Below are 25,629 nucleotides of genomic sequence, written 5' to 3'. Positions count from 1 at the left end.
ACACAAAAATATTTCATAGATGATTCAACCACATTGGACAGGACGAACTCATAGATCCTTGTCATGATGAATGAAAGGAGAATTATTCATTTTCAGATACACATTCATTTTACTAACACAGCTCAAGAAAAATGAAACAAAGCCCTATTTCCCAATATTTAAGAATTTTCTCATTTAACAAGCAAAAGAATAATCTATGTCTACTGACTTCTTTAAGAAACCACAGAAAATGAGACAAAAACTCATCAGTTTAAAATCTAAGATGGAAATGTAGACATTAGCCTCAATCTTTAATTCCATGAAGTTTCCCAATTTTTATAAGGATTATCCACAATAGGAATCTGCCAGAGTTCTTGTGTAGTTTTCCAGTAAGCAATCCGTGTGACTATTGCACCATCTAGTGGGATATGAAGACAATATAAATATGCTAGGAAATTAAAAATTGGTCATAGGATGAAGAAATGAAGTCTCATTTGCAACAAAATTGGTACTTTCCATTTCCACTGTCACTATTCAATAGCAAATAGCAATAGCACTTAGACTTATATACCTCTTCACAGTGCTTTCCAGCCCTAAGCGGTTTACAGACTCAGCATGTTGCCCACCCTCCAACAATCTGGGTCCTCGTTTTACTGACCTGGGAAGGATGGAAGGCTGAGTCAGCCCTGAGCCAGTCAGAATCAAACTGCCAAACTGCTAGCAGCTTGCAGTCAGCAGAAGTAGCCTGCAGGACTGCATTCTAACCACCATAGCTCTCAAATATGTACCCCCAAAGATATTGTTAGTCCAGGATTCAAATACATTCAGTATCTGCTTCCCGTTGCTCTATCATAATGGAGGAGGAGGTGGAAGGAGGAATGAACATTTCCCAGGAAATAGAAGGAAGGAGTATTAGATTGAGTTATTTATAAAAAAATAATAAAGGCTGGGTGTAAATAAATGAAGTTTCAAGTGATTTATAATATGGAGTCCCACACATTACTTGATAGCATCCACTGTAGATATTTTTTCCAACATTTTCCTCATGTTTTGTTTCATTGGGTACCTGCCATTCTGTTGGACGGGGGAGGTGGTGGCTCCAGGGGAGCATTCTTTCCATGCTTTCACTTTTGCTGTAACCACATGGGGATTAGGAAAGGGGATTGTCTTTGGAGACGGGATGAACTTCTTCCCAGATGGTTCCAGGACTCCAAGATCGTTACACCCTGAAGATGACCCATTATCTGTCCTGTACCTCAAAACAACCTTGCAGCACTATATTGGCTGCCAGTGGACTGGTCAGGGTGGATTGGGTTTCAGAATGGGAAGAATAGCTTGGTGCTTTGCACGGGATCATTAAGATTCCGCCTGACCCTACTGCCACCACTGTTTCTCAGTAAATGTTTTTTTGATTAACCACATGGTATCAAGAGTCGTGCTTTCCTGAGAGGACTAGCTGAGGCAGGTCCTTACGCCTACTTATGATAATGATGTTATCCATTCAGTGGTGTCTGATTCTTGGCATTCTATGAGCCAGGTCTCTTCACATCTTCTGATTTCTATGCTCTGGCTGGTGTCAGCTTTGATGGTGTGCAAAATCATATTGATAATCAATGGAGCTTATTTTTCTATAGGCTTAATAAATGTTAATAATGTTCTCAATCAGAATCAAGGGTAACCTCACTGTGATTTCTGAAATTCTTTCCCAATTCCTTTATTCTTTCCAATTGTGGGGGAAATCAGGGTTGACATAAAAGGAACCGTTTTAGACAAAAGGAATTTGGCCAGTAACATCTACCTCACAGTGGCCTGTTTATTAGAACATTCCCACTGCAATCCCTGAATCTCAAAAATGCAAATGTTTCTTCCAATTGAGGTCATTTTTTCTGTAGAAACAAATATTGTATGTCTTTATCCCATGTCAAGACAATGGTCATTATGACCATTAACTATTTTTCCCCACAGATAATCCAAAAACATATGGGGAAAGGATTGAATTACCTCTTGGCTACCAAAATTAGAAGGCACTCAAATTCATCTTCAACAGGCAGTTAAGAATCTAATGGCATCTGCATGTCAAGGCCAATTTAATGACTGTCTTGATATATGTAACTGCAGCCTAATGGATTAAAATTCTTTCTGGAATTAGCATTTTAAGAAATATTAGCAATATTTTTTTTAAAAAAATCTGAATGAATTCAAGGTGTAAACCACCAGGCTTAAGTTGTCCTATTTCAAACTTGTTTGTACAAATTTGTAGTTGCTAAGTGCTGATTACCTGATGGGCACATCATACTCATTCATGTGGGGACCCCTATAATGAATTATTTTTTTTGTATAGGCCAACCATTGAAAGTTCATGGAATCTGCCATAATACATTGTTGTATTGTATTTCTAGGTTATTATATGCATTGATTTTTAAATAAATTTTTGTTGCACCTAGGATTGTTCATTTTGAGGGGTCCTTGGTGCTCTCTGAACTTGTTTTCATGCAGAAGTTTCATTACCTAAACTACTGTAGGTAATATCATTAGTGCTAGTCTGACCTGAAAACAACCAAATTCTGAATGCACCAAGGACCCCTCATTTGAACCCTGAGCTACTAATATTCTCTTTTATTGGTACTGTTCATTTTCATACATGTAGCCTCTGGATTGATTATGTCTGCCCCACTCCCAAATATCCCTAGCTATGGTAAAAGATAATTGAAACCCAACACATGAGGATGGTAATTTAGATTATGCTGTTATAAATAATATAGTTAATATGTATCCAACATTCTATTTTTAACAAAATATTGAGTCTTGCTCATGCAAATACTGAAGACTTGCAGATTAATTTCCTCAATATACAACTTAATTTTAAAACTATTTACATTCATCTGTGTGTCCTAAAACTATTTTTAAAATAGGTTTCTTATTGATTAAATGTTTGTAATGCACTCAATTATTATCTATTATCTTCAAAATATTGTTTTATTATTGGTATCATGAGGTGAGTGGGAAAAACTAGAGAACATACTGTTGGCAGGGCTATTGCTAAAAATTGTAAGCCATTTCTACATTTATAATACATTTTTATACACAATTTTTTTTAAAAAAACAACAAAGATTCCAACACAGGTTTTGGGGTTGTTTTTTTTTACTATAAAGGAGCTTATTTCTAATATTATTGGTAAGATCAGTACCGGTAATTTAATAACTTTTTGAAGAAAAGGGATTTCACAACAGTTACAGGTTCCTACCCTGTGTTAATACAATTAAAACAAAAACATGAAAATCAATTTTTACATTTTTCTTAACAAAAAATAATTCTAAAATCTACTACTCCATTTCTGCTTAAAATATTCATTAGCATGAGAAAGCTGAAAGAAAAAAAATCACGTTTGTACAGCACAATCAGAATATTTTTATACTGTATGTATATATGTATGTATAAAATTGTGTATATATATATGTGTGTGTGTGTATATATATATATATATATATATATATATATATATATATATATATATATATATATATATATATATATATATATATATATATATATATATATATATATATATATATATATATATATATATATATATAGCAATTGCATTATATTTAAAATACCACTCTCCCAGAGTCAACTTCCATGCTCTATTAATAGTTCCTCTTTGCTTAGTTGCCAACTTGTGGAGGTCCTTCAGGAATAAGAGATGTAAAGAAAGTGGTAATGAAAGACCATGCAGAAGACATAAATCCAGGATTCTGTTCTGCATTGACATCACCAATGTCTTCACCGCTATCTTCTTCAATACCTTCATCCATGAGACGTTCCTTAACATATAAAAAAATACTAAGTGTTAATCATTTTAATGTAATTTGTATTAACAGAATTATTGTAATCTGCAGTTTCTTGGAAAATATGCGTTCTTCTTCCTATCTAGATACCAAAACACAATGTATTCCTCTTGGCAAATTTGATAAAGTATAGAGAAATCAACACTGTGTTTATTAAATCATAAAGAATAATCAAACATTGGAATGTAATATAAATTTATTCAGCTCTGATTTTAACCACATTTATTCCCTATTAAGCATGCATAAAATCATTTTTTTATTTCTTAAATTTAGAGTTAAACTTTCATAAAATAATAATTCTTAAATTTAAAAGTAGTTGTGTTGTTCAACTTATCTCCTTACCATTTCTTCAAGACCAGCATTATTTACATTTTGACCATCATGGTTTATATCTGCATTGTTTGCTGCAGGCTGTTGGAATCCTTCTTGTCTGAATGGGAACCATCCAGCTTGGTGCCTTTATAAAAGACAGTGAGAAAATTACTAAGAGGAAATAAAACATTTAGATCAGCAAATAATAAAAAGCAACAAATAATAATCTGTTAAGACTAATATCATCTAACTCATTCTTCCCCATCATCATGAAACATACATATTTTGAATGCAATTAAATGTATTGGATGTAATTTCATGGTGTATAGTTGAAATCATTCAAGTATATATTTTTGAGTACATATAACATATAAGTTATATGTACAGAAGTACAGGCAGGATTTCGAAGAGGCAGAGCAACTAGAGATCAAATTGCCAACATACGCTGGATCATGGAGAAAGCTAGAGAGTTCCAGAAAAACATCTACTTCTGCTTCATTGACTATGCTAAAGCCTTTGATTGTGTGGATCATAACAAACTGTGGCAAGTTCTTAAAGAGATGGGAGTACCAGACCATCTTATTTGTCTCTTGAGAAACCTATATGCGGGTCAAGAAGCAACAGTGAGAACTGGACACGGAACCACTGATTGGTTCAAAATTGGGAAAGGAGTCCGGCAAGGCTGTATACTGTCGCCCTGCCTATTTAACTTATATGCAGAGCACATCATGAGAAAGGCAGGGCTAGATGAATCAAAAGTTGGAATTAAGATTGCCGGAAGAAATATCAACAACCTAAGATACGCAGATGATACCACTATAATGGCAGAAAGTGAAGAACTAAAGAGCCTCTTGTTGCAGGTGAAGAAAGAGAGTGCAAAACTTGGGTTGAAACTTAACATTAAGAAAACCAAGATCATGGCATCTGGCCCTCTCAATTCCTGGCAAATAGATGGGGAAGAAATGGAGGTAGTGACAGATTTTATTTTCCTGGGCTCCAAGATCACTGCAGATGGGGACTGTAGCCAAGAAATTAAAAGACGCTTGCTCCTTGGGAGGAAAGCCATGGCAAATCTAGACAGCACACTAAAAAGCAGAGACATCACCCTGTCAACAAAAGTGCGTATAGTCAAGGCTATGGTCTTCCCAGTTGCAATGTATGGCTGTGAAAGTTGGACCATAAGAAAGGCTGAGCGCCAAAGAATTGAGGCCTTTGAACTATGGTGCTGGAGAAGACTCCTGCGAGTCCCTTGGACTGCAAGGCGATCAAACCGGTCAGTCCTAGAGGAGATCAATCCTGACTGCTCTTTAGAAGGCCAGATCCTGAAGCTAAAACTCAAATACTTTGGCCACCTAATGAGAAGGAAGGACTCACTGGAGAAGAGCCTAATGCTGGGAAAGATCGAGGGCAATAGAAGAACGGGACGACAGAGAATGAGGTGGCTGGATGGAGTCACTGAAGCAGTAGGCGTGAGCTTAAATGGACTCCAGAAGATGGTAGAGGACAGGAAGGCCTGGAGGAATGTTGTCCATAGGGTCGCGATGGGTCGGACACGACTTCGCAGCTAACAACAACAACATAACATATAAAATGAACATGTACAAGCACTAACACTCTATTTTGCAATGGTGATAAATATCTGTAGCTCGGGTGTATGATAAGGGTAAAGGTTCATTCTCCGTGCTTGTGGGTTGGTTTCTGAACGTTTTGTTACCAGGCTAAGTAACATCTTCAGCGGAGTTTAGGGGATGTCAGTGTCAGTGGTGTGTGTGTGTGTGTGTGTGTGTGTACATATACAGAAGAACACACACACAAACACACACACTGACAAATAGTATATATACTGACATTGACATCCCCTAAACTCTGCTGAAGATATTACTTAGCCTGGTAACGAAACCCACAAGCTCGGAGAACAAACCTTCACCCTTATACTCTGCTTTAATTTAGAAGATCTCATGACAATTCACTGTAAATATTATAAGTGTTACTTATTATCAGCTTTCACAAATGAAAAATATTTGTATTTACTGAACAATGGATTAAAATTTACTGTAAACTAACATTTCAGAAGATTTCAGCGAATCTAAATATAATTAAATTTATATTTTACAGTGGTTTTACACTGTAAAAGATACAACATCCATTTCCAGTTGTGAGCTATTTGCCATTTGTCCATGTGTTGGATATGATCTTGAGCTAATAGGATCGGATCTTGAGCTAATAGGATGATGGTGCTGGAATAGGACTAGGGAGACCTAGATCTGCTTTGGTTATGGAAATTCAGTTGATGATTTTGAGATAATCATTCTCTTCACAGGGTTGTTGTAAGGAAATTGGGAAAGGGAATTCCTGAAGGAAAGGCAGTATTTAAATCAAACAAATGACTGTACTAAACATCATAAACTTTTAACAAAATAAAGTGAGGAGAGGAGAGGAGAGGAGAGGAGAGGAGAGGAGAGGAGAGGAGAGGAGAGGAGAGGAGAGGAGAGGAGAGGAGAGGAGAGGAGAGGAGAGGAGAAAGATGTCCAACACTCACTGCCAGTTTCCCACAAAAAAATTCAATGGGGAAGCCAACAGGAAGACAGATGTTGCTCTGCCACTGATTTTTGTCCATCTGTTGTCATTCTGATTCTCTGTTTAGGTAAGGAAATATCTCTGAAATAATAACCTAATAGGTCAATAGTTTGTCCAGTAACATATAAATATGTAAAAATACACTGAACTATCAGGTCCAAGCAAAATCCAATTGAGTTCAATCCTTTAATTGCTAACACCTAAAAGATAGAGTCTTATCAAACTAAAGCTGTAACTGTCTTAACCTATTAGGAGTATCTTGAGAGATTCTAGACTGTGGCTATCCTGAACCTCTTCCACCACCCCATCCAGTTTGGATCTGCACAGCCTCTTAATTCAGGCCTTCCTTTGAAAAAACTGTGTTACCAAAACTCTCCCCCATTGCTCCTGCAGAGGTACATTCCATCACACAAATTTTATATATTTTTAAAATAAGTATTTAAGATACTAAATAGAAATAAACTTTAAAACAAAATTATATAACTAGCTGAATGCTTGACAATTATGTACACTTTGGGATTAAGATCAAGGAGATCCTTCTGAATTCAGTCTATGGATTTTCTAATGTAAAGCACCAGAATTCTCATCTCAGTTATGAGCTCACTGGATAAATGTAGGCAAACTATTCATCCCTCAGACTCTAATGGTTTGTCTTTCCATTAGTAAATAAGTGTTACTGGAAGAATTAATTTGATATAATGATGGATATAATAGTTTTTATTCTGTTCCTGATCCATTTCTGTTTTAAGACAGATATTCCCATTAGCTTCTTAAAATTTCAGAAATGCATTGTAAACCTAAGTGTTCATATAGTCTTTTCAGGGTTCTTTTTCATATTTAAATTTGCAATTATTTTTACAGATTCTAGTATTACAGAATAGTTAGAAAGGATGTCATCTGCTACGCAGAATAATCACAAGTTAGAAATGATTCAGATACAATAGCAAAAATATATCCTCTTTTCTAGATAATTATTGCTAACTTTTGCTAACAGGACAGCCATCTTTTTAAATATACAATTATCCAGGAAGAGAGGGTGCATTGAGATGCAGATTTTCCTAAAGCAATCTTAGAGATGTTTTAAATGCAGGTGATTGTGCTATACTAGTAAGTACTCCAAATAGGTAGACCATGTAAAAAAATAACTCTAGCATTTATACCATCTTCTTAAAATAGTAAGTTGCTTGTGTAACAGAATATTTTTTTTAAAAAAACTGCAGATTAATCCATGTATCTGTTTTCTAAGTGAGTGCTAGGGAGTGCAAACTGATGAAGTTCACAACAAAATATATAATGTATAAACTTTTCCAGTTTCTCAAATTTAAATTAACAAAATTATGTACTATATAAATATATCATATTTACTTACAAGTAAACTAATAACATAGCTCCCATCACCATAACAAAGCGACTGAAGGATGAATAGAAATATACAATACTAAGGAGAATAGCAGCTCTGGAGAATGTGTATATCCAGTCCAGCCAATCTCTATTGAAGTCCTCTTCATTTATGACTGGGCCTCCTTGAGCATTCATTTGCACATTTTGATTTATAGGTCTGTTCTCCTGTGGAGCTATATTTGGAGGTGCTGGGGCTTCATTTGCAGGAACATGATCAGAACTTGAGGGCTCCGGAACTGGAGGATTGGTAGAATCAGGACTGAGGGTTGCCTGTGCTGAAACTGCAGCTTGACTGTAACAGAATTAATGAATAGCTTCTCAAAAGTAAGGCATATTAGTTAGCTACTTATAATATGCAACAAAAGAATCTCATCATGGTATTTAAATCAGCTGCTGTGAGAAGGGCACCCCTCTCCTCGGAATGAACTAAGGAAGGGAAAAAAGATTCCCTCGCACTGGTAACGGAAATAGGCATTTTGAAATTAAGAGTCAGCTTGAAACACTGAAATTATGAACAGGTAAATGTCCTCAATTGTACAGTCCTCAACTTATAATGGCATTTGGAACCAGAATTTTCACCACTAAGTAATGAAGACTTATTTGGATCAAGATGCAGCAAGGATCAGAGAAGGTACATTGGGGTGTGAGGGAGGCGTAGACAGGGTTAGGGAGGGTATTTAAGGATATGAGTGAGGTATGATGAGATTCAGGAGAGCACAGAGGGGTATAAGGAATGTGCAAGGATATGAGGGAGTCGAAGTGAGAATTCAATCTGTAGCTCAGTTCTTGCCTGCAGAGGCCTTTCCGGAAGGCCTCTGATGGCTAAATTCAGGCCAGGGGACACCGCACACATCAATCCAGAGCTCCATTCTCAGCTGCAGAGGCATTTCCTGAAGGCTTCTGAGGGCAAAATGGAGGGCGGGGGCAACACACATGGGTGGTGGCAAGCAGCCACAGAAGAAATGGGACGGCAAGGCAGGTGTCAATTCATGGGAGGTCTGGCTGCAATGGTAAGCAGCTCAGGGCATGTGGAACAGCTCCACCCTTCCACCCCACCCTAGCTTGATTTTTAGATGTAGGTACTTTGCCCCAAAACAAGGGCTTATTTTGAGGTAGCGCTTATATTAGACCCACCCCCAAAAATCAAGCTAGAGCTTATTTTTGTGGTAGGTCCTATTTTTGAGGAAACACAGTATGTGTGAAAAAGCAGTATGTGTGAAAAAAAATCTTAGAAGTTTGGGTTTATTAGTAATTAGTAGTACATACTTCACAAATAAAAACTATCCTTAATTTTTCTTCAATCTCATTGAATTGTCATGAATAAGATTAATCATGCCACTATATATGATAAATTTCAAGCATGTATAGTAAAGTGATTTCCCCAATGACACAAATATGCAGCTAAGAAAGACCTTTACATAAAAAGAAACTGGAAATACAGAATTGTATCTTGACATGTTCTCCTGCTTTTCTAATAAAATTCTTCCCAAATACAGTCTAGGAGGATGGAAAATTTCAATTTGTAATAACTTTTCTCCATAATAAAGCATATCTCTGAATCAGCCACTAAAACAAAAATAAAGCTACTCTTAAATAATCAATAGTAAAATTTTTAACAAAGCTGTATTTTTATTTCAGAATTGGTTTGTTAAAACTAATCTACAAAAAAATCAATCTAGTCTTTAATTATCAATCTTCCATCTTAGTACTAATTAAAATCATGTACTTACTATTGCATATAATACTGACGTGCATACAACTGTTGCCACCATAACATCTGTAGAGGGCTGAAAGTAGGATATACTGGAAACCCAGTTGATATTCCTTGCCCAGGAAACTGATTATCTACACTGTTAGAAACACACTGAAGTTTAATTATACGTCTCTGTTTTATATAACAGAGGTACATATAGATAACATATATGATCTGCAGAACTTCAGATAGCACAAAAAGTAAGCATTTCCATATCTCTTTGTTTTCCTTTGGGATTTTTTAAGCCCAGATCTGGGTAGGCCAGGGGTAGGCAACCTTGGCTCTTTTATGTCTCGTGGACTTCAAAACTCCCAGAATTCCTGAACCAGCTGGCTCAGAAATTCTGGGAGTTGAAGTCCACGAGTATTTATTGTTTACAAAATGTATATGTCTCTATCAAAGAATTTAAAGTAGTTCAAAACTGATAAAACATACAATAAAAACAGAACAATAATTGATTCATCACATTTCCTCTAAAAATAAATATAAACTCCAGTCTTATTTTAGGATACTTCTTACATAGAAAAGCATAAAAAGAACAAAGAGATATTAAAATAATATAATGTCATTATCCCCCATGGTTTATAATTTAAAAAATTAATATCAAGTGTTTGGCAAACATATAGAAGACTGCAATGAATTCAAAACAACTGAATACTATCACAATTTTTAATGTGTCCTAAATCAGTCTCCAAAACAAAAGGTGATTTACCCATTTCTTTCTATAGAAAAGTCAATGTAAATTCTGGAAGGTAAAATGCTGGCATATTCACCAAACTCTTCATACTAAAATCTTCAAGTGTTGCTTTAAGAAGTGATGGCTAAACCTTTTTTCCCCCTTCTTCCTCCACCTTTTCTAGAAATGTCATGTTTTAATTTGAAAGCTAGGAGGCAAACAAGGTCACCTTTCTGATATTTGAAAGTCACCTTTCTGATATTTGAAAGCTATTTAGATTAAATAAATAAGTAACATGGCTGTAATGTAAATAACCTGGGAACAGGTTTTTATTATAATAATAAAAAGGTAAAGGTAAAGGTTCCACCGCACATGCATGCTAGTCGTTTCCGACTCTAGGGGCCGGTGCTCATCTCCGTTTCAAAGCCGAAGAGCCAGCGCTTGTCTGAGGACGTCTCCGTGGTCATGTGGCCAGCATGACTAGATGCCAAAGGCGCACGGAACGCTGTTACCTTCCCACCGGAGCGGTCCCTATTTTTCTACTTGCATTTTTACATGCTTTCGAACTGCTAGGTTGGCAGAAGCTGGGACGACTAACAGGCGCTCACTCTGTTACGCGGCACTTGGGATTCGACCCGCCAAACTGCCGAACTTCTGATCGACAAGCTCAGCGTCCTAACCCACTGAGCCACCGCGTCCATTATAATACTTTACCCCAAAAAGTATGTATAACAACTTATATTATGCTTTCAAGAAAATAAAACACCTTAACAGAATAACTTAGCACAAATTGTGTTCTATTACATTAAAAATGTAACAAGGCTTGCAGATATGATGTTTTACCTAACAAAGAGCATGATTTAGATAGAAAGAGAAAATGCTAAAATAACAGTTGTCATTACTGTTACTTGGTTTTTATTTACTTATTCATTACTTCAGTTTCAATTATATAGGCTGATGTTCTGTCCAGAAATGGCAAATTTTACAATGAAAATGCTATACATATTTTTAAAGGCAACAACAGGATTCAAAGAAATACAAATTGATGCAACCATATTGCATCATACCAGAATTACATCTCAGAAGAAAGTTGGCTGCAAGGTGTCACAAAAGACCTTGGTAATTCTCTGTGTATTCAGATTGAGAAGATGTAAAAATATTAGTAATAAGAAGAGAGAACCAATAGTAATGGTTATTTAAAAATAGTTGGGAGAAAAAATATTAACCCTAAAAATCTATTTGGACTCCTTAGATCTTCTGTAGAAGTGGAAGAATATGTGTTATAAGGAGACAAATTGATTTTTTGCAAAGAAAACATTAAAATTGTAATTATTTTAGTGTCAAAACAGATTTTATAACAACCTCAGTTTTTAATATACTTCAGGGTTGGACACAGACAAGGTATTTTCTAAATTAGAGAATGCTAGCTTGCATGGAGTACCATGAAGATGCTTGGAGTAAAACTGGGCTTTGATTGCACTTGTGATGTATTGGTCAAAATGTGTCCTAATTGCCTATTATTATTATTAGCAGAGAAGATTGCATGTAGCATAGATCAGCGTTCTCCAACCTTTCTGGGTTGGTAATCCGGTGGGGGGAAGGAGCAATGGGCACGTGCACAAATGGGGCTAAGAATGCCAGAACCCACTGCTCACACAAGTGGGGCTGTAAGCGCCAGCACCAACTGCTCGCATGAGTTGGGCTGCATTTGCGCATGCCAGCCCACCACTCACACAGCCCAGTTGCGAATAGGCCACAGCCCAGTAGTGGGCTGCAGCCCACAGGTTGGGGACCTCTGGCATAGACAGCTGGTACTCTAGTCTGTGCCTTTTGTAGTTTACTAAAAAGAATTAATACAAAACTTTTCAATTACCAGAGCATTGGGTAGCAGAGGTCAATATCTATGAACCCATCCAGTCACAATGCATAGAAGATTGTAACTTGGAATATCAGAGTAATTAAATTATAAAAAGCATAAATTATCATCTGAAAAGAATGAAAGAAAAGCAGACTATGAATCTACAAAACTAAAAAGAAATAGATTGGAATAAAAATTATATGATCTTGTGAGGTACCAAGATAAATGCATGCAGAAAGGTGATGGTGTACACTTACTTATGAAATAACCAAAACACATTCTAGAGAGTATGAATTGCTATTATCTAGGTCCTATAATAATAATGTATAATAATAATTTAAAAAGACAAAAAGAGGCCTGGAAAATGCAGAGCAATTAAGATATAAAACTGCATTGGAAATGAGTGCACAGGATAAGCTTCCAATAGAATAAAAGGAATAAAAAATGATGAAAGTATTTATAAATAACTAAAGGAGAGAATATTTTAGATATTTGAATGGAAATGACACAATTATGTTGAAGAGTGGAACTGAAACTAATGCTGTAACTACCAGAATCTTCTTTAAAAATTATGAAAAGGAAGCCATAAATACATGAATATATTGAAAAATAGTAAAACTGCAGTATAGCTAGTACAGATGACCAAATGTTAAAATATTCACATGTTCATTAGTTTAAAGAATGGCAAAGCCAATTCATTTAATGTGTTAAATAAGAAATAAGAGTATCTGTTCTGGATTATTGGAACAATATCATTATTGTTCTGCAATACAAGGTGAAAGATATCACGTGTGAGTGCAAAATGTATAAGGTAATTACTTCGTTAAGTGAGCCTGAGAAAGAATCTGGCAGAATTTTGACTGACAGTACAAAATGTGACAATGAACCAAATTAGGGAAGGTCAATATAGTTTTATACAAGTTATAGGATGTGCAATGAGGTTTTTTAGATCTCTAAAAAATGTGTAACAATTAAAAGAAAGCATAAAGATTTAGAGATATCATATAATACAGGTAATCTTCTAAATCCATTCATTTAGTGACCATTTAAAATTACAATGACACTGAAAAGTGACTTATGAACATTTTTCACACTTAGTTACATATTCAAAATTCGGATGATTGGCAAAATGTCATGTATTTATGACGGTGCTGTGTCCTAGGATCATGTGATCACCTTTGCGACCTTCTGACAGGCAAGGTCAATAGGGAAGCTAGATTCACTTAACAACCATGTTAATAAATTAAAAAATTGATTATTCATTTAACAACTATGGCAAGAAAGGTTGCAAAATGAGGCAACATTTATTTAATAACTATCTTGCTTAACAACATACATTTTTGGTTCAGTTGTAGTCATAGGTCGAGGATTATCTGCATATAAATAAACAAACACGGGATGGTTGTGCTAACATTAGAACTATATTGGCTAGAAATATGAATGTACTTTTTGTATGTTTTTATGTATTGGCAGAAAATCTGAATGCTTTGCAGTATGATGCAACTAGAAAATTAACAATCAAAGATTAAGATAATTGCATGCAACCAGAAAAATGAAGTGAAAATAGCAAGTTACACATCCAAGGAGAAAGACAGTGGTTTATATATGATTAACTATGAATGGCAAAATGAATGTAGAACAATGTTGTCCCCACTTTGTTAAATAGAAATGAAATTTGGATATGTCAGGAGAAACACAGAATTTGCATGCACTGGAAGAAGTGGGTATGATCGATGTGAGATAATATATAGAATTAATTCAAGAGGCCGAAGATGGTCAGATAGAAGACAACGGTGTTGGAGGAGATCAAGATATAACCTCGTCGGATGATTCTATAGAACAGAGGGTGACGCGTGCTGCTGCAAAACGATCTAAGAAGAGAAAATAGTAGGATTTGCAGAAGTCTATGGAATTTCTACGACGTATTTATAGTCAAGTATGGGAGGTGGGAAAAGGTTTGGGTGTAGACGCAATATAATTTTATATGTGGTGGTTTTGTGGAAAGGGTGAGCGTTTTTTGGAAAGTTTGGTGGAATATACAGAAGATTCTCAAATGGAGGTTAAAGTTTTGTTCGCAATCTTTTTTTTTTTTGTTTGGAATAATTATAGATGTGGCATTGGAAGAGGAACGGCCGATTATAGAAGACTTGACTTTAAAGTTTTCTGATTTGGTTGAGGTGGCGAAGATTTTGGTTAATTTGAAAGATTATCTGTAAGAACGTTATATCATGGAATGGACAAAATGGATGGAGTCTATTTAGGATAAGTATAGGGTTGAGAAGTATTATGTAGTATTTGAATAACTCTTTTTTCCTTTTTTTTTCTTTTTCTTTTTCTCTTTCTATCTTGGGGTTTTTTTTCCTTTTTTTTATTTTAGTCTTTTATATATATTTAATATTGCTAAGGTTTGTTTTATCCTATATAAGCTAGAGAGTGATGGATTTTAGAATTTATAGTTGTTAGTATATGGTTGTCTATGTTTGCTTTTTTTTTATATATATACCTTGTATTTAGCTCTGGGAAGTCGAGGGGGGGAGGGGGGGAGGGGGGGAGGTGGGGGGGAGGAGGGAGGGGGGGAGGGGGGGAGGTAGGGGGGGAGGAGGGAGGGGGAAGGGGGGTTTTTTAAAGGAAAATTGTATCTTAAAACTTTTCAATAAAAAAAAAAGAATTAATTGGTTTTGAAGGAATGTGCATTGAAAATTATCCGTGTATAAGAGATTTGCATCTTATAGATAGAAAAGAGGAGGATCAAACAGCAAAACAAATCATATAAAAGAAAAATGTACAAGGTAAAGGGAAACAAAATTGTTGTTAATGTAAGGGAGGGGAGAAATTTGAAAAACATCTGCAAGGAAACCATCAAGCTCAGAGAGCATCAAGAACTCCACAATTTAACCCTGAGCTACAAATACTGTTCTATTGGTACAAAAAACACGGTACAATGTTTTAACGTGAAGGTAGAGTAGTTTGCAAGGATAAAAAGACAGGCAGAGATACATTGAATGCTATTATAGTACATTAGTTTTAGTCAGGTATTTTTTTTCTTATCCTTTTAATTTCTTTACTATTTTTAATACCTTTTCAGTGTTCCGTGAACTATATTGCTTACACTATAAAATGTTGAATGAAACTCTAACATTCAAATCATTTATATGCTACTTACCTCTGCAGTATATATGAGAATGGATGGCTTTGCATTTGATTATTGTGTGTCTGTGCAAGGTTGCGATGTCGCAAACCTTCAGAATTACTGACAGCTGTATATACAGTTTCTTGAGATGGGGAATGAGATGATAATCCCAAATGTTCTGAACTCTTAAAATGCAGATAATAGTTTGAATTAGATGTGCAAAGCATTCAGTGCTGGTTCTTCAAAATACTATGAAAACTAGTCTAATATTCTATACTGGACATTAGCTTCTTCCTATTAGTAATCCAATTATTATATCTTATACCAGTTTTATACCTTGCCCCAGAACATATTTATGCATTGCATACATTTTTAAAATATTAATATAATATTTTGCTGACTAAAATAGTACACTTTTTTTTCTTTTCTACCAGCACCAACAATACCGTAAAAGATAAGCAAATTATGAATCAGAAAACTTCATCATGAATCCAGGAACTCACAGTATAATTGCCATGTGAATGTCAGCCTTTACAGAGCCATCTCTATTTGGACCATGACATCTGTAAATACTTTGGAAAATACTATCTATTAAAAATCTCCAAAAATTGTACATATTCTTGGAAGGATGGGGAATAATACTTGTACATTTTTCTTTTGATTTTTAGAAAGCACAGTTCTAAAAGTCAGTCTAAGAATCTTTTATTATACTTCCTTGTTTAATTAATCAGTAAACTAATACTCTAAATTTGCCAAAATAGTTGATATAATCCCTTCCTTATAACACTACTATCACTATTATAAGGGGAAATGAATATATTGAAACAGCATATATTTATTGATAGAACTTAAATGATTACATCTCACACAAAGATAACTTACCAAGCTGTTGCTAGATGCTGAAGACTCATGACTTTCTCTAATAGTATCAGGTTTTGGGGAATTCGGGGGTGTCCGTGAAGAACATACCAAATGAACCATATGATATTCATCTTGCTAAAATAAAAGGGAGTATTTTTAGTGCTGTCTACTTTCACATTAAATCCATGGTGACTAGCAATACCAATCATAATGTAAGTGTTCATATAATTAGTACAGTAGGTATGTTTGAACAACACACTGAACAGATTACTGAATTAACCCATTTTCTACATTTGTATATAGACTATAACAAAATGTGCTGGATTCGCAGAACAAATTAAACTTTGATTTAAAAAATAAAGTCAAGTTTGTAAATTATGGAAATACAATTTCTAGGTCACAACCTGACCTAGTTAATTCAGCCAATGAGTACCAAATGTAGACAGATTTATAATGACCATTACAGCTATATTATCTGTATGAACCAACTAGGATCTAACAATGTTTGTTTTCAAAGAGTAGCCCAGCACACACAGCAATGGGTAGGCCAGTACATACAGTACTCTCTTGGCTGGCTGGCTCTCTTCCTTATCAGAAAGAGAAAACACAGAACAAGTGAGCAAATGCAAGAGAAGGAAAGAAGGAAAGGAGAAAAGAAGTAAAGTTTCTGTCTGTATGTGTGTTTATGTAAATCATAATTCCCTATTTTATTTTCCTGAGTGTTCAAGAAAAACATACAGTCATGCTCGAAATTGTTGGCACCCCAGAAATTTTTCCAGAAAATCAAGTATTTCTCACAGAAAAGTATTGCAGGAACACATATTTTGCTATACACATGTTTATTCCCTTTGTATGTATTGGAACACAACAAAAAAAGGGAGGAAAAAAAGCAAATTGGACATAATGTCAAACAAAACTCCAAAAACGGGCCGGACAAAATTATTGGCACCCTTAACTTAATATTTGGTTGCACACCCTTTGGAAAAAATAACTGAAATCAGTCGATTCCTATAACCATCAATAAGCTTCTTACACCTCTCACCCGGAATTTTTGGACCACTCTTCCTTTGCAAACTGCTCCAGGTCTCTCTTATTGGAAGGGCGCCTTTTCCCAACAGCAATTTTAAGATCTCTCCACAGGTGTTCAATGGGATTCAGATCTGGACTCATTGCTGGCCACTTCAGAACTCTCCAGCGCTTTCTTGCCATCCATTTCTGGGTGCTTTTTGACGTATGTTTGGGGTCATTGTCCTGCTGGAAGACCCAAGATCTCGGACGCAAACCCAGCTTTCTGACACTGGGCTCTACAGTGCGACCCAAAATCCTTTGGTAATCCTCAGATTTCATGATGCCTTGCACACATTCAAGGCACCCAGTGCCAGAGGCAGCAAAACAACCCCAAAACATCATTGAACCTCCACCACATTTCACTGTAGGTACTGTGTTCTTTTCTTTGTAGGCCTCATTTCATTTTCGGTAAACAGTAGAATGATGTGCTTTACCAAAAAGCTCTATCTTGGTCTCATCTGTCCACAAGACGTTTTCCCAGAAGGATTTTGGCTTACTCAAGTACATTTTAGCAAACTGTAATCTTGCTTTTTTATGTCTCTTTTTATGTTTTATGCCTCCTGGGTCTCCTGCCATAGCGTTTCATTTCATTTAAATGTCGACGGATAGTTTGCGCCGACACTGATGCTCCCTGAGCCTGCAGGACAGCTTGCATTCCTTTGGAACTTGTTTGGGGCTGCTTATCCACCATCTGGACTATCCTGCGTTGCAACCTTTCATCAATTTTTCTCTTCTGTCCACGACCAAGGAGATTCGCTCCTTGAGATTGTTGATATTTGTCCACAATTTTGGTTCTCAAGTCCTCAGACAGTTCTCTTCTCCTCTTTCTGTTGTCCATGCTTAGTGTGGCACACACAGACACACAATGCAAAGACTAAGTGAACTTCTCTCCTTTTTATCTGCTTTCAGGTGTGATTTTTATATTGCCCACACCTGTTACTTGCCCAAGGTGAGTTTAAAGGAGCATCACATGCTTGAAACAATTTTGTTTACCCACAATTTTGAAAGGGTGCCAATAATTTTGTCCGGCCCATTTTTGGAGTTTTGTTTGACATTATGTCCAATTTGCTTTTTTTCCTCCTTTTTTGTTGTGTTCCAATACACACAAAGGGAATAAACCTGTGTATAGCAAAACATGTGTTCCTGCAATACTTTTCTGTGAGAAATACTTGATTTTCTGGAAAAATTTCTGGGGTGTCAACAATTTCGAGCATGACTGTATCTAATGATCTGTTTATGAGTATGACCCCACTCTCATTTTTATACCAAGGAACATCTCAGCTGATTTGCAATGAGATGTATACAATGAGGCTCGGGGGCTCTTTAGTCACTGGATCAGAAAAACATGTGAAAAATAAATGATATTAATATCTGGATCACCCCAGTTCCTAAATTTATACTCAATCTTCCAATTGCTTTATCCAGTATCAAATAAATATTGAGAGTAATTTTTTAAGAAATTACCATTTGTCAACAATGGATTTTTATCATAGGGAATACAGGAATGTAGATTCAATAAAAAATACTTTTATCCCACCATAATAATTAATTTAGGGTTTGTCTTCTCTATATTCCTTTATTTGAAAATAGTGTTGCTTTATAATTATAACTTGCTAGTCCTAGCAAAAATTACTTAAGCAAAATCCAAACACTTCTCTACCTACCTACTACTTACCTACCTATCTATGTATCTAAACTATATTTTAAATAAATATCTGGAGTTTGCTTTTTTCTGAGCAATTTTTAAAAACATAGTATTTAGATTTTGCTCTTCAGCGCATTATCAGGAAATGACCTTGTGCTGTTGTACCAGATTGCATATGTGACTCTCAGTAAGATGAGAAATATTATTTTCCATAGGGACTGTTCTAGTATCTTTTAGTATCTCTGGAATAGAGAAGATTAGTAGAATACTAGTCCCCTTGGCTCCACCTATAGCAACCTATTGACTCCACCAACACTCTAGAAAGCAGGCAGTCAACAGGTTCTCTCTTTTTCCATCAGTCCAAGTGAACCATCATTAATCACTGCTAATTCTTCAAAACATATACTGTTGTTGGCAAAAGTCAGCAGTTTCAATCTCCTCTTTATCAATAAATAATTACAGAGAGAGATTATTAGAAAAGACTGTAATTGTTCGGAATTAGAGCAGCAATAGATCTAATCAATGCAATAAATTAGTTAGGAAGTATGACAACTTTAACATTCATGTTTATGATATATAAAATATCTAACCTCATGTATGTGTACACTTAGAAATATACAATAATTAACACAATAATTTTCTAAAACAGATAATCAATTCAGGTTGTAAACAAAGTCAGCATATTTCATTACATTTCTGTAATTCATCACATAACGTTGAAATTGCTCCAATTTACAGTAGTGACAATTTATACATAGTTTAACAGTATTTAGAATTCATTATTTTAAAAAGTAAAATGTTTATTTAAAATACAATAATTGAGTAAAGCTTACTTTTCTGAGAATATCTTTTAGTTGCAGGTGATCAGGAAGCAACCTGCCAGAATAGACCAATCTCTGATCCTTTGTAGACTAAGAGATGTGACAAAGGAAGAATTAATCTTTTCCAGAAGCATTATATTAGAACTACAAACAATATTTGTAGATTAATAGTTTAATTTAAACATTCTCTTACATTTAACATTTGAAATGTGTAAATGGTGTCTAAACCTTCAATCTACATGCACATTGATAATACACATACACAAGAATACTTTTATTACTTCAAACCATGGAATAGTTCATCCAATAAGCTTTAATAAATAAAATGCACATACATTTAAGTAATTTATTTGTCAAGTGTGGTATCTCTTGACTATTGTCATTTATAAATATTGGTATTTCTAAATTAGAAGGAAATAAGAATAAAATATCACAACTAATTGTTTTGTCTCACAACACTATCATTATGTTTTAACCAGTTTTTAACTATTGCTTTTTTAAACTAAACTTTATTCTGACATACATAGAATATTAATATGATTCAGAGCTTCTAAATGTGAGTTTCACTAGCAATCAGTGTGTTCTGTGATTATAATAAGGGATTCAAATTTATTGCTAAAATAAGTGATATTTGACTAGCCTTACTCTCTCTAAATAACATACCACAAAGGGAAGATGTTTATCTACAGACTACAAAAACTCTCATGTCTGTCAGTTTGTAGCCTTCAATTAGCCCAAATAGAGCATCATAATGTAACAATTTTTTAATCAATGTACCTCAAATCCATATAAAGAATGTGTACAAAATCTGGGGCCCAGAAAATCCACTGAATGCTATATATAAATTCTCAACAAAAATCAGGAGGCATATCACTGAATGATAAGGTACTAGGTTGGAAACTGGTAGAATATAAGTTCTAGTCTTGTTTTAGACAGATACTCAGATTGACATTTGACCAATCACTCTCTTTTAGCTTCTAGGTACAAGAAAATGACAAATCACTTCTAAGAATTTTGCCAAGTAAACTGCAGCGACTAGTAGTTGCCAGGAGCCAATACTGACTTGAAAGCGCACACACACACAAAAAATCCACAAAAAAATACAAAGCTTTTTTTTACTTTTCTTTCATTTACTGTCTATTTAAGCAAACCATTCTTAAACTTTCTTGTTAGTTATAATATTTCAGAGTGTATTCTACAAAACAGTAATCATATTTGTTACCAGTAAATACTGATTACTTTAATTCAAACAGAACAACCCAGGGGGGAAAAATCAGGCTTCATTTTCATAAATAATTTCAAAACATCACTACACTCTGTCAGCAAGCTTGATTTCTTTGAACTGCATGTACAACTGCAAGAAAGTGCATGCGAGGTCCTGGAAATGAATTTTCATCTATTTAAAATGTTATGTGGCAAAAAACATAGTTTGCTCAAACACAGTCTATAAAGACCTTCAGCGAGAAATACAAGCATCTATTGTCTAGACTCTAGCTGATGCAAAGAACAGTTGCAGAAAAATCAAGAGCACCTTGTATTTTCCTGAGCTATATAGTATCTTGAATAAAGTGAATCAAGAGATAGAGAGTGGTCAGACAATTGTGTTCACCCCAGTATTATGAAAAGGAAGAGACTCATCTTTAAAAGAAAGTGGTTATTTACTTCAGTCATTTGCAAAAACAAGCAGGTGGTGGAGCCATGACCGTACAGTAGTTGGAGTCAATCTCCAAAAGTTATTTCAGAGCAACACAAGTGCAAACAGCCCCATATCTAAACAGTATTTTTTTCCCCTGGGATCATGTGACTAGTGGTTATGCAATCCCAGGAAGAGGCAGAGCTGTTTATTAAGATCTCCTTTTGGAGATTCAATCTCAAAATACTGCACAGCTCTAAAGATGGAAACAAAAACATACTGATTTTTTAGGCCACAAAAAATGAGTTCATGGCTAAACAAATGTCAGGATGGAAACAATAATAACAATAACAATAGTGTAATTAACTAGAACTGTGATGATCACCTTCTTGGAGATATGTATATGATTTGAACATGAAGGTTGACTCAGCCTTCCATCCTTCCGAGATAGGTAAAATGAGGACCCAGATTGTTGGGGGCAATTAAGCTGACTTTGTAATAATGCCGCTTGGGGTGTGTGTGAAAGCCCTAATAAGCAGGCATATACATAGAATGAAGGCTACTGCTAAGCTTGTAAGCCGCCCTGAGTCTTCGGAGAAGGGCGGGATATAAATGGAATTAAAATAAATAAAAATAAAAAAGCTCAGGATGACAACACAACATGACACCACTGAACAAGCTAAAGCTCTTATGATAACAAGATTTTTGAAAAATAACAAAGTTTGCAACTAAGTATCTAAGTAGGATGATAAGTTACAAAGCTGGTGGCTCACCCAGTACCATTTAGAGTAGGGGTGTCAAACTACCAGCCCGCAGGCTGGACGTGTCATCCAGAAGCCACGCCCACCCCATTGCCATCAATGGCAAAATAGCCCCGATACGTCTTGCAACATCATGTGACGTCACGAGTTTTACATGTCTGATTTGGAGGATTAATTACAGCAAATACTTTTAGACATAACTATCTAGAAGTTTGGGGTTATTTTGCAGTTTGTATAATTACTGGAAAACGTGGGTTTGCTTCTGCAGACATCGTAGTCAAGTTTCTGATTACCGTAGTTATTTCCTTTATTACACAAAGTTGTATTATATCTGTGACTTAGTATGTATATTTTGGATAGAAATGATTTTCTTGAAATTCCAGTAATGGAAACTGCATTATTAGGAGACAATATGCATTCAAAATTGATGTATTTGTAATCTAGTGATTAAGAAAAGAGAAGTGAGCAACATCTGGACTGCCTACTTGGGCTCATGGAAGAGAAAATGAGCAACAAGTGAGCCTATTGTTGGATACTGAATGAAAAAACACAGTCTTACTGGAGTTCACTTTGGAAAAGTGAGATTTTGGTTTGGGGAATGAGGGAGGAAAGGCCTAGTTGTTAACACTAAGACAAGGTCTCACATCATTGCTTGGGAAAGAGCAGGTAGATGAGGTAGCTTAAAAAATGGCATTGAGGTCCCTTGGGATACCATGCTTTTATTTCTGACTATTGTATAACTTAAAACCCGGAAATGTAGCAGACAAAGCTTGCTCGAATACAGAGACCATGTGAAAAGCTCCATTTTAGAATACCAGACTCCTTTCAACGCATAACTACAGCAAGCCCAAAAGCAAAAAATAAAGCGTTCTGCTTCCACGCAACAGCTTTTCTCGGTCGGCATCTCCTGAACCCCACCGACTATTCTGCTCCGTCCGGGGACTCAGGAGGAGCTAAAAGAAAGGCGAGGGGCTCACCGGCTTACTGGGGTACACCTTGGAGAGGTGGCATTTCAGTCTTCCGACGGTCCAGTCCAGGTAGCAGCTGATGGTCTGGTCAATATAATTCTGGTTGGGCGCTTTGATGATGAGGGTGACGGGCGCCCCCGCTACGGGGGTCTCCATCGGGGCCGGCGGCTGTCTACGGGCAATCAGGCTCAGGAACCAGAGGAGAAGCGCCTTCCAGAAACGGGAGTGGCCGCGCGGCTCCCAGCGCCCATTTCTGTCCACTGGGAGCTGCTGTTTCCTCCTCAGCTCAGCACGACCCAGGCCTCAGGAGGCAGGAAGGTAGCGTCATACAGCGGCCACGCGCAACAAGGCCCAAGCCCCGGACCGGCTTTGACGTAGCCCGCTGCTGCCCCGCAAACAGCCGCTCACCCAACACCCCTCCTAGGCCAGAGCGAGCCTAAAATGGAGTCAGGGAAGACAACCAACCGCCCCGCCTGGCCAGAGCGCGGCACGGCAGCGGCGGAGGTTGTTGCTGCTCTACCCCGTGGACACCAGGGGGCACTGTGGCGCAGCGGTTCTGTTCGGCGTCCGGAACAGACGAAGGAAAAAGGAAAAAGCTGACAGTGAGAGGTTGTGGTTCCTGCTTATGCGGTTCGAGTCCTCCGAGTCACAAAAAAAGCCCTCGGGAAATGAAGCTTTCCCGTATTGTTGTGTTCGACTATGCCTCGTAAATTTGGAGCTGCGGAAGCCAGAAGACCGACACCTGGAGCCAACGACAGGCAACAAGAAAAACGAGCCGTAAAGGAGAAAAAGCAACGAGCAAACAAAACCATAGGAAATAAAACGTCATTTTATATTTGGCAGTAGTTTGCCCAAGGACACAGCGAGTATTATGTAGTGGGTTCTGGACCGCATGGACGATTCCGGACAACAGGACTCAGCACAATAGACCTTTATTGTAGTTAACACATGACTGAAGACAAAGGGCTATTAGCCCCTCTTATATACCTAGCCAGGTATACCTGGGACCAATCCCCTTATCTGGATTTCCTGCCAATGACTACCCTGCCAATCCGGACAGGGTACCATGCCACCTGGTGGTGTCAGTGGCTCGCTACTGCGGAAACATCCCCTATATACATAACACCCCTTCCCTCAAACTGAGACACTAACGTTAACCAATTAAAAAAACATGATGAGAACATCCAATTCGTGAATCCGGTTATTTGAAAAGTGTCATAACCCCTCCCTCAAAACCTCACAAAATCTTTGAGGTATGCCAGTGGCGTATAGGTTCTGGCTAACCGCTTCAGGGTTTGCTCTGTGTCCATGTCACCCAGGTCTGAATCTGAGTCCTGATTCCAAGCCCAATCCACCCCAATGTCATTGGTTTCCCTGGCCTGATGTTCCTCAGCCCAGCCAATGTTACTGGGTAACTGTCCGGTGTCAGATCGGTTATCCCCTTCCCCCAACTCTGAAAAGGCAGGTTGATCTGACTCCGAAACTTGTGGTTTTTCGGGGTTCCGCTTCCTCAATTGGTCTATGTGTCTTCTGACCTGGCGGCCTTCCTCCACCTCTACAATGTATGATACAGGCCCCGTTTTGTCAACCACCACCCCCTGAATCCAGGCATGGCCTGACCCATAGTTCCGGGCCCAAACCTTTTGTGTGATGTGAAGTTCTCTCGTGGTGTCAGGTTGGGGTTGATCTGATTGGGCTGCCACTCTGTCAGGGTGTAATCTGTCCAACTTGGTAATTAGGCGACGACCCCAACGTAGCTCTGCAGGACTCTTGCCAGTTTCTGTGCATGGTGTGGTGTGTTGTGCCAGAAGGCATTGAGCCAACCTTTGGTGCCAGTCTCCACTGATGATGCGCCTCAATGCGACCTTAGTCATTCTCACCATTCATTCCGCAAGACCGTTAGGCGACGGGTGGAAAGGCACTGATGTGACGTGCCTGATCAAGTTGGCCCTGGTGAATGCCTGGAAATCAGCAGATGTGAATTGTGGGCCATTGTCAGAGACTAACACATCAGGCAACCCATGAGTGGCAAATAGTCCCCGGAGCACCTGAACAGTCTTTGCAGTGGTCACGCTAGAAACTGGAACTACTTCCAACCATTTAGAGTGACTGTTAACCACCACCAAAAACAGTTGTCCCTGGAAAGGCCCCGCATAATCAATATGCACCCTGGACCATGGGGTGTGTGTCGCTTCCCATTTGTGTGTGGGGGCCTGCAGCTGTTCTGGTCTCGACCTTTGATGTATGTAGTACCCGCTACTTGCTCCTCTATGGCCTTATTGAGACCAGGCCACCATAAGTAACTCCTAGCTAGTGCCTTCATCCTGACTATGCTGG

The 25,629-nt window shown here is 37.1% G+C and overlaps 1 protein-coding gene across 1 annotated transcript; it reads right to left on the bottom strand.

Moving 5' to 3' along the window:
• Positions 1-3,491: 3,491 nt before the first annotated feature.
• On the bottom strand, positions 3,492-23,747 carry HERPUD2 (HERPUD family member 2). Its single transcript, XM_081344145.1, has 8 exons — positions 23,302-23,747; positions 19,943-20,020; positions 16,418-16,531; positions 15,569-15,720; positions 9,849-9,968; positions 8,087-8,410; positions 4,171-4,285; positions 3,492-3,804 (listed from the first exon to the last, which is right to left on the bottom strand). Exons 1-8 carry the CDS (start codon positions 23,446-23,448, stop codon positions 3,646-3,648), a joined length of 1,209 nt encoding a protein of 402 aa, XP_081200271.1. The 5' UTR covers positions 23,449-23,747; the 3' UTR covers positions 3,492-3,645.
• Positions 23,748-25,629: the final 1,882 nt, after the last annotated feature.

The sequence above is a fragment of the Vipera berus genome, assembly GCF_964194415.1.
Source record: "Vipera berus genome assembly, chromosome: Z".
Lineage (NCBI taxonomy): Eukaryota > Metazoa > Chordata > Lepidosauria > Squamata > Viperidae > Vipera > Vipera berus.
The sequence above is the reverse complement of the archived record's forward strand: the minus strand, read 5'-3'. Positions and strand labels throughout refer to the sequence as shown.

Bases quoted from the DNA above. Each gene is read 5' to 3' on its own strand.
- HERPUD2 (XM_081344145.1), bottom strand. From the start codon at position 23,448: ATGGAGACCCCCGTAGCGGGGGCGCCCGTCACCCTCATCATCAAAGCG. The intron at 16,532-19,942 runs GTAAGCTTTACT...CTTTTATTTTAG, and splicing joins TAAAAGATATTCTCAGAAAA to CAAGATGAATATCATATGGT. The intron at 9,969-15,568 runs GTAAGTAGCATA...TGTTTCTAACAG, and splicing joins TTCTCATATATACTGCAGAG to TGTAGATAATCAGTTTCCTG.